This window comes from Ostrea edulis, chromosome 4, assembly GCF_947568905.1.
Source record: "Ostrea edulis chromosome 4, xbOstEdul1.1, whole genome shotgun sequence".
NCBI lineage: Eukaryota > Metazoa > Mollusca > Bivalvia > Ostreida > Ostreidae > Ostrea > Ostrea edulis.
Window position 1 is genome coordinate 15,351,485 of NC_079167.1, and position 13,547 is coordinate 15,365,031.

The 13,547-nt window shown below is 33.9% G+C and overlaps 2 protein-coding genes across 4 annotated transcripts in view; one reads left to right on the forward strand and one right to left on the reverse strand.

Annotated features, from left to right (window-relative positions):
- The window catches only part of LOC125668434 (heparan-alpha-glucosaminide N-acetyltransferase-like), a 28,596-nt gene extending 27,519 nt beyond the window's left edge, over window positions 1–1,077 (reverse strand). For all 3 annotated transcript variants that reach the window (XM_048902600.2, XM_048902603.2, XM_056162053.1), the window contains exon 1: window positions 1,006–1,077. In XM_048902600.2, the coding sequence (XP_048758557.2) occupies window positions 1,006–1,057 (52 nt within the window). In that variant the 5' untranslated portion in view covers window positions 1,058–1,077. The remainder of the gene's footprint in view (window positions 1–1,005) is intronic.
- Window positions 1,078–1,253: 176 nt separating this feature from the next.
- LOC125668442 (peroxisomal 2,4-dienoyl-CoA reductase [(3E)-enoyl-CoA-producing]-like) lies at window positions 1,254–12,919 on the forward strand. Its single transcript, XM_048902612.2, has 8 exons — window positions 1,254–1,402; window positions 1,537–1,605; window positions 6,142–6,259; window positions 8,265–8,334; window positions 9,069–9,193; window positions 9,615–9,708; window positions 10,679–10,783; window positions 12,341–12,919. The coding sequence occupies exons 1-8, from the start codon at window positions 1,347–1,349 to the stop codon at window positions 12,559–12,561; spliced, it is 858 nt and encodes a 285-aa protein (XP_048758569.2). The 5' UTR covers window positions 1,254–1,346; the 3' UTR covers window positions 12,562–12,919.
- The last annotated feature ends 628 nt before the right edge of the window (window positions 12,920–13,547 follow it).

Genomic DNA, 13,547 nt, shown 5'->3' on the forward strand with positions numbered 1-13,547 from the left:
GATTTTGTGTTAGTTTTCCTGTTACACATGTACCAGTAAAGGTCAAACATTGAAGCTGCTTTCATTTGTTGAGATTTATATCAGGTGTACTAGTTGACCAGTCAATGACATATGATTCTTACACAAAAAGATAACTCTCGGTGTAATTTTCATATGTAAGATGACAGTCCACCTCGTACATTACTTCAGAAATAATCTCATATCATGTTTCTTCTACAATCATTCTGATCTGGTCCAGGAGTAAAAACAGTTTGCTTTCCCACAAAGATTAAAACTGCGTACATCATATTCCACCTATTTAGAGGCCCATTACTTTCTGGTCTAACTTCGCTTGGAAATCCTCCAAGGACTTGGCGGTGGTGAAGTACTCTGGCATGGTGTTCCAATCACTCATGAATCTAGGCCAAAAGAGTGATGGAAGACATTCCGGTTGGTCCTCTGAGTCTCTAGCTCCTGCCAGATTTGGAGTTCCATATCTTCAGGAGTGCAGAATATTATTCAGAGTTCCATATTTCATTTGGTCCAGGTCCTCAAGGTGTTTCCTGATCACGGTCACCAGTCTGTGCTTGGTGTGGCAAACTTGGAGCAAATTCCACTGTCAGTTAAAAAGCTCTACAGAGCTTGTGTTTTGATTTGTTGAAAGTATATAGTGCCGACTTTAAATAAAATTTACTTTACTTTTATTTTTCCACCCGAATTGAGCCTATACAGTATGATGAGTATCGATGATATACACGTCGTGAAGACCTGTGATCTACATTGTACTGCCTCGGGTCCTTGTGTTTCGTATCACAGTGTAAGGAGGTATATAGCTTCAAACCTAGTTAATGTAAAGTTTGTGGGTGTTGAATCATCATGGCAGGTCCGTGTGCGCCCACTTTTGGACAAGGGCTGTCAAGTTGCCCCATTGCTCACAGTATTTTTACTTATGAAAGAATCTTTACATAAAGATGCATTAAATTGATTAACAGGTCACTTAAAAACGAATACTAAAAGAACACTTACAAAGAATATGCAAAATACATATTTTCTTTCTAGATCTGCCTGCCATGGTCATAAGACCAGTGTGATACCAAACCCGATGTACAACTCATCGAGCTGAATATATATACTGAATACGAAAACCAGATAATGTATTAGATCTACTTCCCACCAAGAACAGCAATATATAATAGAGACAGAAACAACATCATCTATGTATCTGGCATTCGAATTATTTATGTAATTATTTTCACAAACACTAAGTCGGGTTCGAAATACCCTCCCTAGTTTCACAGTTGTGGGCGTCTGCACGTGAGACTTGAAAGGTTGAGAAACTAGTGCTGGTAACACTTGTCGAAAGAAGAATGTCTGAAGAAACAATACCCGATTACAGATATGTTTTTCAAAAAGATCTTTTGAGGTAGGGGCCTAACGCACTCGCTCAGATTACAATGTAAATATGGCTTCGTAGTTTTTCCTTCTTTTTTCCCCTTTCGATAAAGTGAAAGTAAATATAGATCTAGTACTTGCATTTTTTTGTACTTTAATATTTAGAGGAAAGGTGGCATTTATAACTGGAGGTGGAACTGGAATAGGATTCACAATAACAGAAATATTGATGAGGTATGGAATGTAAAGAAATAGTATTTTTAATAGAATGTACGAACTGTCAGTGCAGGGGTGAGAAAATGTAACGTTCTAGATAACATTTGAACCTGTTTTACACTCTTGGCCTGACACAATACCTTGTGTAACACAAGGTCGTAATAGGCCCAACGTTATATCTTATCACCCAACAGAAGTTCAAAATTTTGTTATATAATTCAATACACATACTGATAATAAATTGGGGGGGGGGGTGAAATAATAATGATGCTTAAATATGCATATGTGAATGCATTATATGCATATTAGATAAGAAATGACTCTGCCACAATTTCATGAAAAATCAAGAGTGCCCGTGAAAATACTTACATAGGGTGTTTTTATTCATAATTTGTAGAACTTTGCTTTGACAGTTAGTATCAGTTATCATCAGACTGTGACATATACTTTCTTTGCATTGTATGAATAAAGGGTCTTAGCTTACAACAGTGACAGGAGGTAGATTGACAAACCCAGAGCTCCGTTCGTAAAATATTTCCCCAAAGTTGACCAAGTTCAACAACCTGTAAATTTTTAGAACATCAAAGACAATTAAGAATTGTTGAGAATAAAATTCTTTACACTAGGCACATCTTCTAGTTATTTAGAATGACCATAACTTCTAAACTGTGAGAGGATGTCCTTTATTTAATATAATTTTTCCTCAAAACAGACAAAGTTCAACAACCTGTAATTTTCTCAAAAATTTAAGAAAGTCCTTGCCACATGCACATATTCCATATCTATACAAATAATCTGTAAAATAGGAAGGTTCTCACTTGAAAGCTGTAGAAGGAAAAACAAGACAACATGTACTCTTTATGTAATATTTCCTGAAAATGAACTAAGTTGAACAACCTGTAATTTTCTCTGAAATGGAAGAAATTATCAAAACCCTTGCCACATGCACATCTTCATGTCAATACTCATAGAAACACTCAGTAAAAGAAGATGGTCATCACTTAAAAATTGTGGGAGGAGTTTGCCAGACAAATTATGTATCCTCCATATAACAATAATTTTCAAATAAAGGGGCAAAACTCCTGCGAAAGAGGTCGAAGTGGACCAAAATAGAGTGATCCATACAGAAGCTACGTAGCAAGTTTCAACTGGATATGTGACAAAGAAATGAAATTAGAAACAGAAAACCCCGAATGGACATACAGACATCGCTGTACTGTAGTACGTCCCATCTAAAGATGGGCATATAGAAATACAATTTAGATACAAATTAAATATAAAGTTAAAACACTCACTGATTATTGTTACAGATTTCTATTTTTGATTGTTTGATTTAGTTATTTTGATATATCTTAAATAAAAAGCAGCATATTGCTGTTTTAATGGGAATAATTTCAGGATCACTTTGATTGCTCTGAACCAGTGACTCGCTTTTACTAATTCTTCTTCTTCCACTATGGACTTGAACTCATGCTTGAGTGTTAGGTAAACAATTCATTTTGTCAATTGCTACATGCAGCATGTAGGGATATTTTTATTGTATTTGTCTACATCTGTTTTTACACAAACATACAAGGAAAAATTTAATTGTTGACCAAATCATTGAATGAAGTTTTGACTATTTATGACATATTCTGATTGCATTCAAATTCAGTGATAGGGTCACTCACCAGGTTCATTCTATTACCTTTCATCCTTTTATTAGCCGAGTTGCAACGAAGTTGAACTCGGCTATTGGTTTGGTGATGCGGGAGGGCATCAACAATTGGTTTCCGGATGATAACTCGAAAAGTTTACAATCTAATCAAATGAAACTTTGATATGTTGTTGGGTACCAGGTAAGGAAGACCCCTATTGATTTTGGAGGAAAATGGTCAAAGGTCAAGGTCACAGTAACCGAAAATAGAATGAAAATTTCAGAAAAATTTGGTTTCTGGATGATAACTCAGAAAGCTTAAATCCGAATCAAATGAAACTTTGATATATTGTTGGGTACCAGGTAAGAAAGACCCCTTTTGATTTTGGAGAACAAAGGTCAAGGTCACAGTGACCGAATATAGAATGAAAATTTCAGAAATATTTGGTTTCCGGATGATAACTCAGAAAGTTTAAATCCGTATCAAATGATACTTACAGATATTGTTATGTACCAGGTAAGGAAGACCCCTATTGATTTTGGAGAAAATAGGTCAAAGGTCAAGGTCACAGTGACCGAAAATAGATTTAAAATAAAAAAAAAAAATTGGTGTCCGGAGGATAACTCAATTTTTTTTAATTTGAATCAAATGAAACTTGGATATATTGTTGGATACCAGCAAAGCAAGGCCCCTATTGATTTTGGAGAAAAAAGGTCAAAGGTTAAGGTCACAGTGATCGAAAATAGATTGAAAACTTCAGAAAAATATGGTTTCTGGACAGTAACTCGAAAAGTTTAAAACTGAAATTAGTTCTTCACAATTATAAATATGCCACATCATTCCTGACTTTACAATGTATCCCATGCAACTCGGCTCATGCACCCCTGGGTGCATATATTGATTTTTACCATTTACTATGGAAAACATATTGCCATGGCCTCAACAAGTCATTTCCAATTTTTGTATTTTATAAAATGGATGGTGGAAGAACAAGGTACGATTGTGTACTTAAAAAGGCCTTTAAAAAATTCTCCATTTTAAATGTGTCTTGAATTGAGCTTGATCTGTGTTTTAAGAAAGTTAAATATATGCCAAGTATACAACATATCAACTAAATCAATGTTATTGCTTATTTGATAGCATTATTAACATCATGAATAAGAGTTTTCACCACCTTTTTTCAAAAAGAGCTTGATAATTGTTAAATTTCATCCAGATTATTGCTTAGGAAAAGGTGTGCCCATCTGTCAAGCAAAATGAAATTAATATATATTGTGTGTTATTAGTAATAGAAAATGAAAAATGTATTTGAATATGAATTTGCTCGACAAATGGCCATGGGCTGTATGTTTTCCAATTTAGAAAAAAAAACCTGAATTTACGATTTTTTTCGTTGATTTTTGCAATTTTATGCCAACTTCATGCTCCTGTCGTATGACACAAAGAAATTTTGGATCAAATTAAACGTAGTTTGGGTTTTCTTATTAAATATTCCTTATTTGAATGCTAGTGTAGTATAGGAGAGAGGAGAAAATCTTTGGCTGGACCGGGAATTGAACCCGGGACAACTGCATTACTATAGTCAGGTGCTCTAACCACTGAACTATCCAAGCTGATATCCACAGTCTGTATAGCCCTATTTACTACATTCCTCCCTCCTTAATTAGTCTTCACCCTCAAAGACACACAACCCAGATTCTTTTTGCCCCTGACAGGACCTTCACCTGCAAAACCAGGTGTGGTCAATGGCACCAAATGTAGTATAGGAGAGAGGAGAAAATCTTTGGCTGGACCGAGAATCGAACCCAGAACCCCTGCATTACTAGTCAGGTGCTCTAACCACTGAACTATTCAGGCCAATATCCACGATCCGTATAGCCCTAATTACTACACAAGCTTTTGGGACTCCTACTAAAATCATCCATTTACTGGGCCAGATGACTGTAGAAACTGTACCGGTGTCTTTCTCTCTTGATGTTCTGGCGCCGTATTCAGACAGTAATTCTGGTTTACAAACTGTTATACTTTGATTGTTTGAATGAGAGAGATCAAATTTAATATGGTGAAGATGAACTAATCATGCTTATATATGCCTCAATGTAACATTCTATTGGTGAAACAAAGAGATTAAAACATAGACAGATCACAGATGTAATTTTTAAGTTTTGTAAATGTGTACTAGTTGAATAGATTAGTGATGGCATGCAGATACGAATGTACTTTGAAAAATTTCATGATGAGACTTTTTGTTTGATGTAAATCCTTATCAAAAGAGCTAAATCAACTGGAATTAATAATAATAATACCATATTTATATAGCACCCTTTTCATACACTATGCACGCTCAAAGGTGCTTTACAATGCATATATACCTTACAACAGAATGTTATACACATAATACATAGAAAATAAATAAAACATTAAAAAGCAATGATATAAAAGGAGTTATCACATGTAAACAGTCCGTAGCTGTACCTATCCTGATTGTACATATAAAACATGAAAACACAAGATACCATAAATATGCTAGATAAGAATATAAACATCAGTTTCAGGGCGTATTAAAATAATAATAATAATGAAATACACACATGCACACACAGCATATAATGTCTCAGGTATAATACATTAAAACATAGAATTCTTTTTTTTTTTTTTTTTTTTTAATAAAACATCACAAAATGGTACTCGAAGACCAAGACATAGTCAAAACAGATAATGTGATGAAACAGCAAACACGAATGACTGATATGATAGAAACTAGTCCTAGAAAACTTGATGGAAAAAATGTGTTTTCAGTGAATTGTTAAAGAAATTTTCTGAATTATAAAATTGTAAGTGTGTTCCTAATTTTTGCAATGGGAATTGGGTCACCAACCTCAATGTATTTGTATATACATGTACATATGTAACACAGACATGGATGTGACACAATCATAGCCAGTCGCAGACTTGACGTTGTACGAAGTGCAGCTGAGAAATTGTCGAAAGCAACAGGTCAACGATGTCTTCCACTACAAATGGATGTCAGAAAGGTTAGATTTATTCATTAATTAGGGCCCTTCCATATGGTGGGTGCCCTATAGTAATCACTCTCTCCGTCTGTCCGTCCATCACTCTGCTCGTCAGCACTTTCTATGGTGTGTGTGTGTGTTTTATGTACCTCTTAATTTTCCACATTAAAGATGTTTCCTAAAAAATGTTTTAAATAACAATGGAAGGGGAGACATCAGTTTTAGTGTACTAAAACAATTCTTCCTTGTTAAGTTTCCGTGGGAATATTTTCATAGATTTTGTACATGATACTTGGATTTAGGCAGAGGAAAACCCCTTTCAGTTTTCAAATTTATCATAGGGTTCTTTCTGATTTGTTAGTTTTCTAGTTTACATACACTTGCACCGAGTTTGTGAAATTCTTTCTAAGAATTTCTCTAATTAGTAGTATCGGTAGATTGTTTATTTGACAGACAATACAGTATAACAGAAATACTGTTTAGTATTGTGGGTCATTATTTTACAATTAACATTTTTGAGGTAATTACACATGTTTTATTTACCTGAGAATTACAATTTTCATTGGGTGCAGAAAGCAATGTTAATATTGTACTTCAAAGGTTTTGACAAAGCATGGTATTGACCTCAAAATTTGTACATGTAATTGTTTTATTATATGATTGAATGATTTAAAATTAATTAAAACATCAAATGTGGTTATTACAACACACAAAACAATATCTGGTCGGCCATCTTTATTTACAGCTAGAGTGCAAGACCTAGTTCAAAGTTATAGACATAAGCTATAATTGGGCAGCTAAAAATAATAACCAATCATATCAGTTTGGGAATTCCCAATTAATTTTTATTCCAATGTTGGTAAAATCAAATGTTATATTCACCTTGTAGGCACATGAAAGTGAATATAACTTTCTTTTTGTCCCCCACCACAACGCGGAAGGGTACATAGAAATACCGGTGTCCATCCGTCCGTCCCACTTCACATTGTGGACGCAACTCCTCAGAAACCGCTCAACAGATTTTGTTCATATTTTGTAGGATTGTTTGTCACCATGTGTAGTTGATCATATTATGCCGAAATTTTGATTCGACAATTTTGACAGGAGTTATGGGACTTTGTTGAATTTGTACATGCTACACTATAGGAATACTTTGTGGACGCAACTCCTCCGAAACCGCTCAATGGATTTTGTTCATATTTTGTGGGATTGTTAGTCACCATGTGTAGTTGATCATATTGTGCTACCATTTTGATTTGACAAATTTTATAGGAGTTATTGGACTTTGTTGAATTTGTAAATAGTACACTATAGGAACACTTTGTGGATGCAACTCCTCTGAAACCGCTCACCGGATTTCATTCAAATTTTATAGGATTGTTAGTCACCATATGTAGTTGATCATATTGCGCCGACATTTTGATTCAAAATTTTTTACAGGAGTATGAAACTTTGTTGAATTTGTATATGCTAGTATAGAAACACTTTGTGGACGCAACTCCTCCGAAACCGCTCACCGGATTTCATTCAAATTTTGTAGGATTGTTAGTCACCATCTGTAGCTGATCATATTGCGCCGCCATTTTGATTCGACAAATTTTACAGGAGTTATGGGACTTTTGTGCTTCAACTTTTTTTGCGGCGGTGGGGGACATGGCTACGTGTAGCAATCTTGTTTTTCTAGTTTGTTGGATCTTAGCCAGTCAGAAAGCTTGAAATTATTCAATCAAACAATAAATTTTGATATAATTAATGCAGTTGTTACATTAATATATAATCGAACATGTACGTTGTATTCTATTAAGTGAAGCGGTACTCCAAATCTAATCAAAATCATATTTCACTTTGATCCATTAAAGTTTGTATGTCATGCCTTTCTAATCTTTCTGAACAATTAATGTTCTCAGAGATATAACATGATACAAATTTAGTATAGCAGAATGAAAGATATAATTTACAGGAATTTATAATTGATGATATCTGTATATCGTAAACTAAAAATAACACATTTTATCAACTGTAACAGCCAGAAGCTATAACTAAGGCAGTAGATGAGGCCCTTGGTCAGTTCAAGCAGATTGACATACTGGTGAACAGTGAGTATTCAGTGATTTTGAACTTTCCCCTTCACCCATGTAATGCTCAAGAGCTGAGAGTGTAATTGGAATCAAGAGAAGCTCTTATTGAAAACAATAGGAGCAACAACAAAAAAAGAAAACTATGTCAAGTTCAGTCATCTTTGCCTTTTCAGATTTAGCAGGTTTGGATGATTTCCATTTGGAAATTAAAAACACCAAGTACTCTAAAACTGCAAATCAGTTATCGGTAAATACATTTGGCTGTACATTACACTCTACCTTTTAAGTTTTTCTATAAAGTGTTGCCAAAAACATCAGGTAAAATATGATATTTCCAACTAAATGATTATCCTATTTCATATTATATAATACAGTCCATATCTCTTATCTCTTAATGCTACGATATAAGTTTTCATGCATTGTATAATTTGAATATTACACTGTGTACTTTTTAATTGCCTTTATATAAAAGGTACATATGTAATTTCAGATTTATCACATTCATTGTTAGATGAATAGCACAGAAGAGATTTTTTTTAAGAAGAAATTAAAAACCTTTTTTTTTTAAATTCAAAATATGATGTTTAAATTCATGAATGCATATACATGTACTGCCCAATTGAAACAAAAAATTATATACAGAATGAATAGTACAAACAATTAAATGAGATTTTTGTAATTTCAATATAAAAACAAAAAATTGTAATTTATACAAGAGCTGTTTTATGTAGCGTGAACTATTTACATTTCAGATGCAGCAGGAAACTTTCTGTGCCCAGCAGAGAACCTCTCCTTCAATGCCTTCAGGACAGTGATGGAGATTGATGCCCACGGTACTTTCAATGTCTCCAAGGCTGTTTTTGAAAAGTACATGAAGGTAATTGCTAATCACTGACCTATAGATCATAAAACAAATCCATACATGTCAAGGAAATAATGAAAATTAGTGAATTAAAAACAAATCCATACATGTCAAGGAAATACTGAAAATTAGTGAATTAAAAACAAATCCATACATGTCAAGGAAATAATGAAAATTAGTGAATTAAATTATCAACTCATTTCTACACCAGTGCAATAATGAGGAGATTTAGAATTATCAATGAGAAGTAATTGAAACATTCAAAGTATTAAATGTATATGACTAAATCCTGTGACTGTGTACTTGTATCAACTTAAAGTCATATTTTTGAGGCATTAAATTTTGATCGCACACTCATTAACAGATATAACCAACTCTTATTTCCAAGGGAAGAATATGTCAAGCAAAAATTATTTTTTTTTACAATGAATTTCAGAATAATGGTGGAGTTATCATTAATATCACCGCTACTCTTAGCTTTCGTGGAAGAGTTTTACAGACACACGCTGGATCTGCTAAAGCTGCCATAGGTACGAATTTCTTATCTCTTGATCTAATAAATAAAAAAAACTTATCTAGTAAAATATTATCAGACTGCTAGCACACTTTTGTTCCCTGCTTTGACATAGGCAATGGCCTTGATACATGACAATGAGGGATATATAAAACTTTATTTACCCAGGAAAATTTTGTATATATATGACTTCTGAAGGTAAATAAATCTTTGTATTCACTGGAGTTTCATGCAATATTAAATTGTTTATGATACTAAGTAAATTAATATTGATTTGTTAATGTTTCTATTTGCAATATAATTCTGGATTTTATATACTTTGAATACTTTTATAGAAAAGAAATCCCATATAAAGAGTCTCTTTGACAAAAGAATCTGCCCTACTTTTCATTTTAGGTCAGAAGGTCCAAGGTCAAGTTGGCAGGTCACATATTGTAAGAAGTTTTTCAGATGATTATCTTTAATAGATACAATATGACCTCTAGTGATGAAATTCAAATGAAGAATCTCTTGACTGAAGGATGACCCCTATTGTGTTAAGATCAGAATGTTAAAGGTTAAGGTCAGTGGGTCACATATAATAAACATTGGATGATATCTCAAATACTGTAAAATATTTATCAATTTAAGGATGACCCATATTGTATTTAGGTCAAAGTCACCAGATCACAAATATAAACAATGGTTATCAAAATTCTATTTAAACTTTAAAATGAAAATTCACATCCCCCCACCCCCTAAAAAAAGAAACAAAACAAGCATGAGACCACAATTCCTTGAATTTATTTGTATAATAGTAGTGAGGAGGTGGCAGATTATCTTGGACATCAGCCAAATACTCAGTGATGCAGGGATCCAGGGTTTGGTTCCTGTCAACCACAAATTCACAATTATTCGTCTTCCTGTAACATTGGTTCCTTTGGTTAAGCAGAACTGTGGCCAGAAATAGTCCAAATGATGCACAACCTTTTCAATCACCTTTTCAGAGGCTATGACCAAACACTTGGCTGTAGAATGGGGACCCAATGGAATACGAATGATGTGTGTTGCTCCGGGGCCAATAGCAGACACCGAGGGAATGAGAAGACTAGGTATTTATTATCAGACAATAGCAGACACCAAGGGAATGAGAAGACTAGGTATTTATTATCAGACAATAGCAGACACTGAGGGAATGAGAAGACTAGGTATTTATTATCAGACAATAGCAGACACTGAGGGAATGAGAAAACTAGGTATTTATTATCAGGAAATGGAATGAGTAGGTGGATACCTATCTTTAAAGGGACAAGTTCACGTTTTTTGAAAGAAATATTTTTCATTTGTGATGTTAAAAATTAAAAATATAGCTCATTTAATGTTGTCAATGAAAATTTGGACTGTCTGAATGTAAGGATAAGAGCAATATTTTATCTTTGATTCTGTGTTATGTAAACAAAGACTCGAAACTTATTATGTAAACAAACAAACCAGTGAAACGTTAATTTTGTAATTCAAAGCATCTGTATTTTGTACAATAACAATTTTTAACTTTTAAATGACACATTTTACCTAAAGCATACTTGAGATGTGATATATATATGATAAACTTGGATTGATCCATTTATTTTGAAAACTCGTAAACAATAACACACCTCAATCTTTGTTTTCAAAACAAATAATAAACTCGATCTCTATAATGAGCTTCCGTCATGATGAATGACCTTAATTTTTTGTGAAACCTTCTACAACATATTAGACTGTAGATTTTGATTGTTTAAAGTGAAATACAAAATTTAGAGGAAAACCGTGAACCAGTCCCTTTAAAGTAGAAAAATAAAAAAGGGTTGGATGATACTAGTAAAAACATTTTTAAAGAGTCATTAAAGTGATCCATCAAACAAAGGACAGTGTTTTGCATCAGTACTACTTTAAAAATGTCCAACATGTGGGGGCAAATACACTGCACAAAGTATTGACAATAGAAAGTGCTGGGTTGAAATATACAAGTTATTTCCCATCTGAAAACAAGAGGTTGATGGGCCATAATGGTCATCTGAGTATCATACAACAAAGCTCTGTATCACAGGCAATTGTAGTGCTTGGGTTCGAATTTACTTTGAAAGAGTACTTTAATAGTAAATTTGAACCCAAGCGATACAATTGCCTGTGCTCAGAGTATATTAGAAAAGTTGTCCATTTTTGCAGTTAATATCTGCACACAAGGCCGACATCAGTTAGCAAAGTCACACTATATTATATATTTTTCATACTAATATTCATTGGAGAAATTTAATGCATTATCTATTACTTCCCTGCATAATCAATGTGTCTAAGTTCATTCATTTCCTCCCATGGGAGATATCATTTAGTGTTAGTGATATCACTCTAACGAGTTAGAAAGATGTAATGTTAGCAGTTTCCTAATTAGGATTTAATTCTAAACTCCATTAATTTTTTTTTCACCAGAAAGTTACGCTGCAAGTTTCACATAAATACTTCAAAGCATGATGATAAAAGTGTGGAAAACCAATGAAAAGATAGAAAACAGTTTTAAAGTCTCTTAGTGTTAGTGACAATTTAAATGTCTTGATAAGATGACCCCAGGTGTCCTTTTCCATGCTCTGGTATATACAATGTATATTGAGGTTTGCATTCAAATATTTCAGGTGGTGAACACATAGATGATGCCATGGTGAAGGCGATACCAGTCCAGAGACTCGGAAAACGAGAAGACATTGGAAACACTGTATTGTTTATTACAAGCCGTGCTGGAGAGCTGCTGACCGGCACGACAGTCATAGCTGATGGAGGAGCATGGCTGACCAGTGAAAATAACTTCTGGAAGATTAAAAACAGTCCAATGTTCAAACAAATGTCTAAAATGTAACAGCAGCCCAGTCTGCAAACAGATAAACCACATGTTTATTTATAATGTGATAAGACGTTTGTTCCCTTACAGGAATCTTATTTTGTCTGGATTAGTTTTAAACGGTCTGGATTAGTTATATGAAACGGTCTGGATTATTTTTAAATGGTCTAGATTATTTTTAAATGGTCTGGATTATTTTTAAACTTGCATGAATAGATCTTGGCGAGTTATTGACTACGAGTAAAACTGGAATTGTCAATGTCAGTTCTCGTCATTAATTTGTAAATCAGGTACATTGTGAATTATGTGGTTTACACATGAAAAGTGCAGATTTTTATTACACTGTATTTAACCAAGAATATATATATCAACATAATTTTCCAGTTTGTCATTTTTAGCTTACCCAAGTCATAGGCTGAATTGAGCTTTTATTGTTTGGATTAAAATCTATCCATCTTCACATTTTCAACTTCTACAGAACCACAGGGCCAGTGTTGACTAGACTTTGGCACAAATAATAGTTGAGTAATGGTAATTCCAGTTTGTTCAAATCAAGATACAATTTGTCACTTTTATGCATCCTGACCCTCTGGGTCCGTGGGAGGCCCCTGGAGGGATTTAAAATGTTGCGTAGGATTGTAAGTGAAGAACATGCTTTAGAAATATCTTGCTTCAGAACTACATATGCTTCAATTTCTCTACACTAAATCTCTTCCAAACTGGGAAAAGACCTAAATGCTATTCTCAACCAGTCACTCCGACTCAAGCATAGAATGTAGGTCAGATTGAGTACTGGAACCATGAATTGACAGAAGCATCCCAAGATGCATCATGTGAGTAAAATTGCTTTGAATTTCACATGTAGCATGGAAATGTTCTTAACCCTGTGTCAATAGATGGACATGGAGACACCCTTAAAACTTCTTTGTGGAGGTATATAAAGTCATTAAGTTGTTTACTGTCTGCAGAGGCCTCTTGTCTGTGGGTTTAAAGCAATATATTGC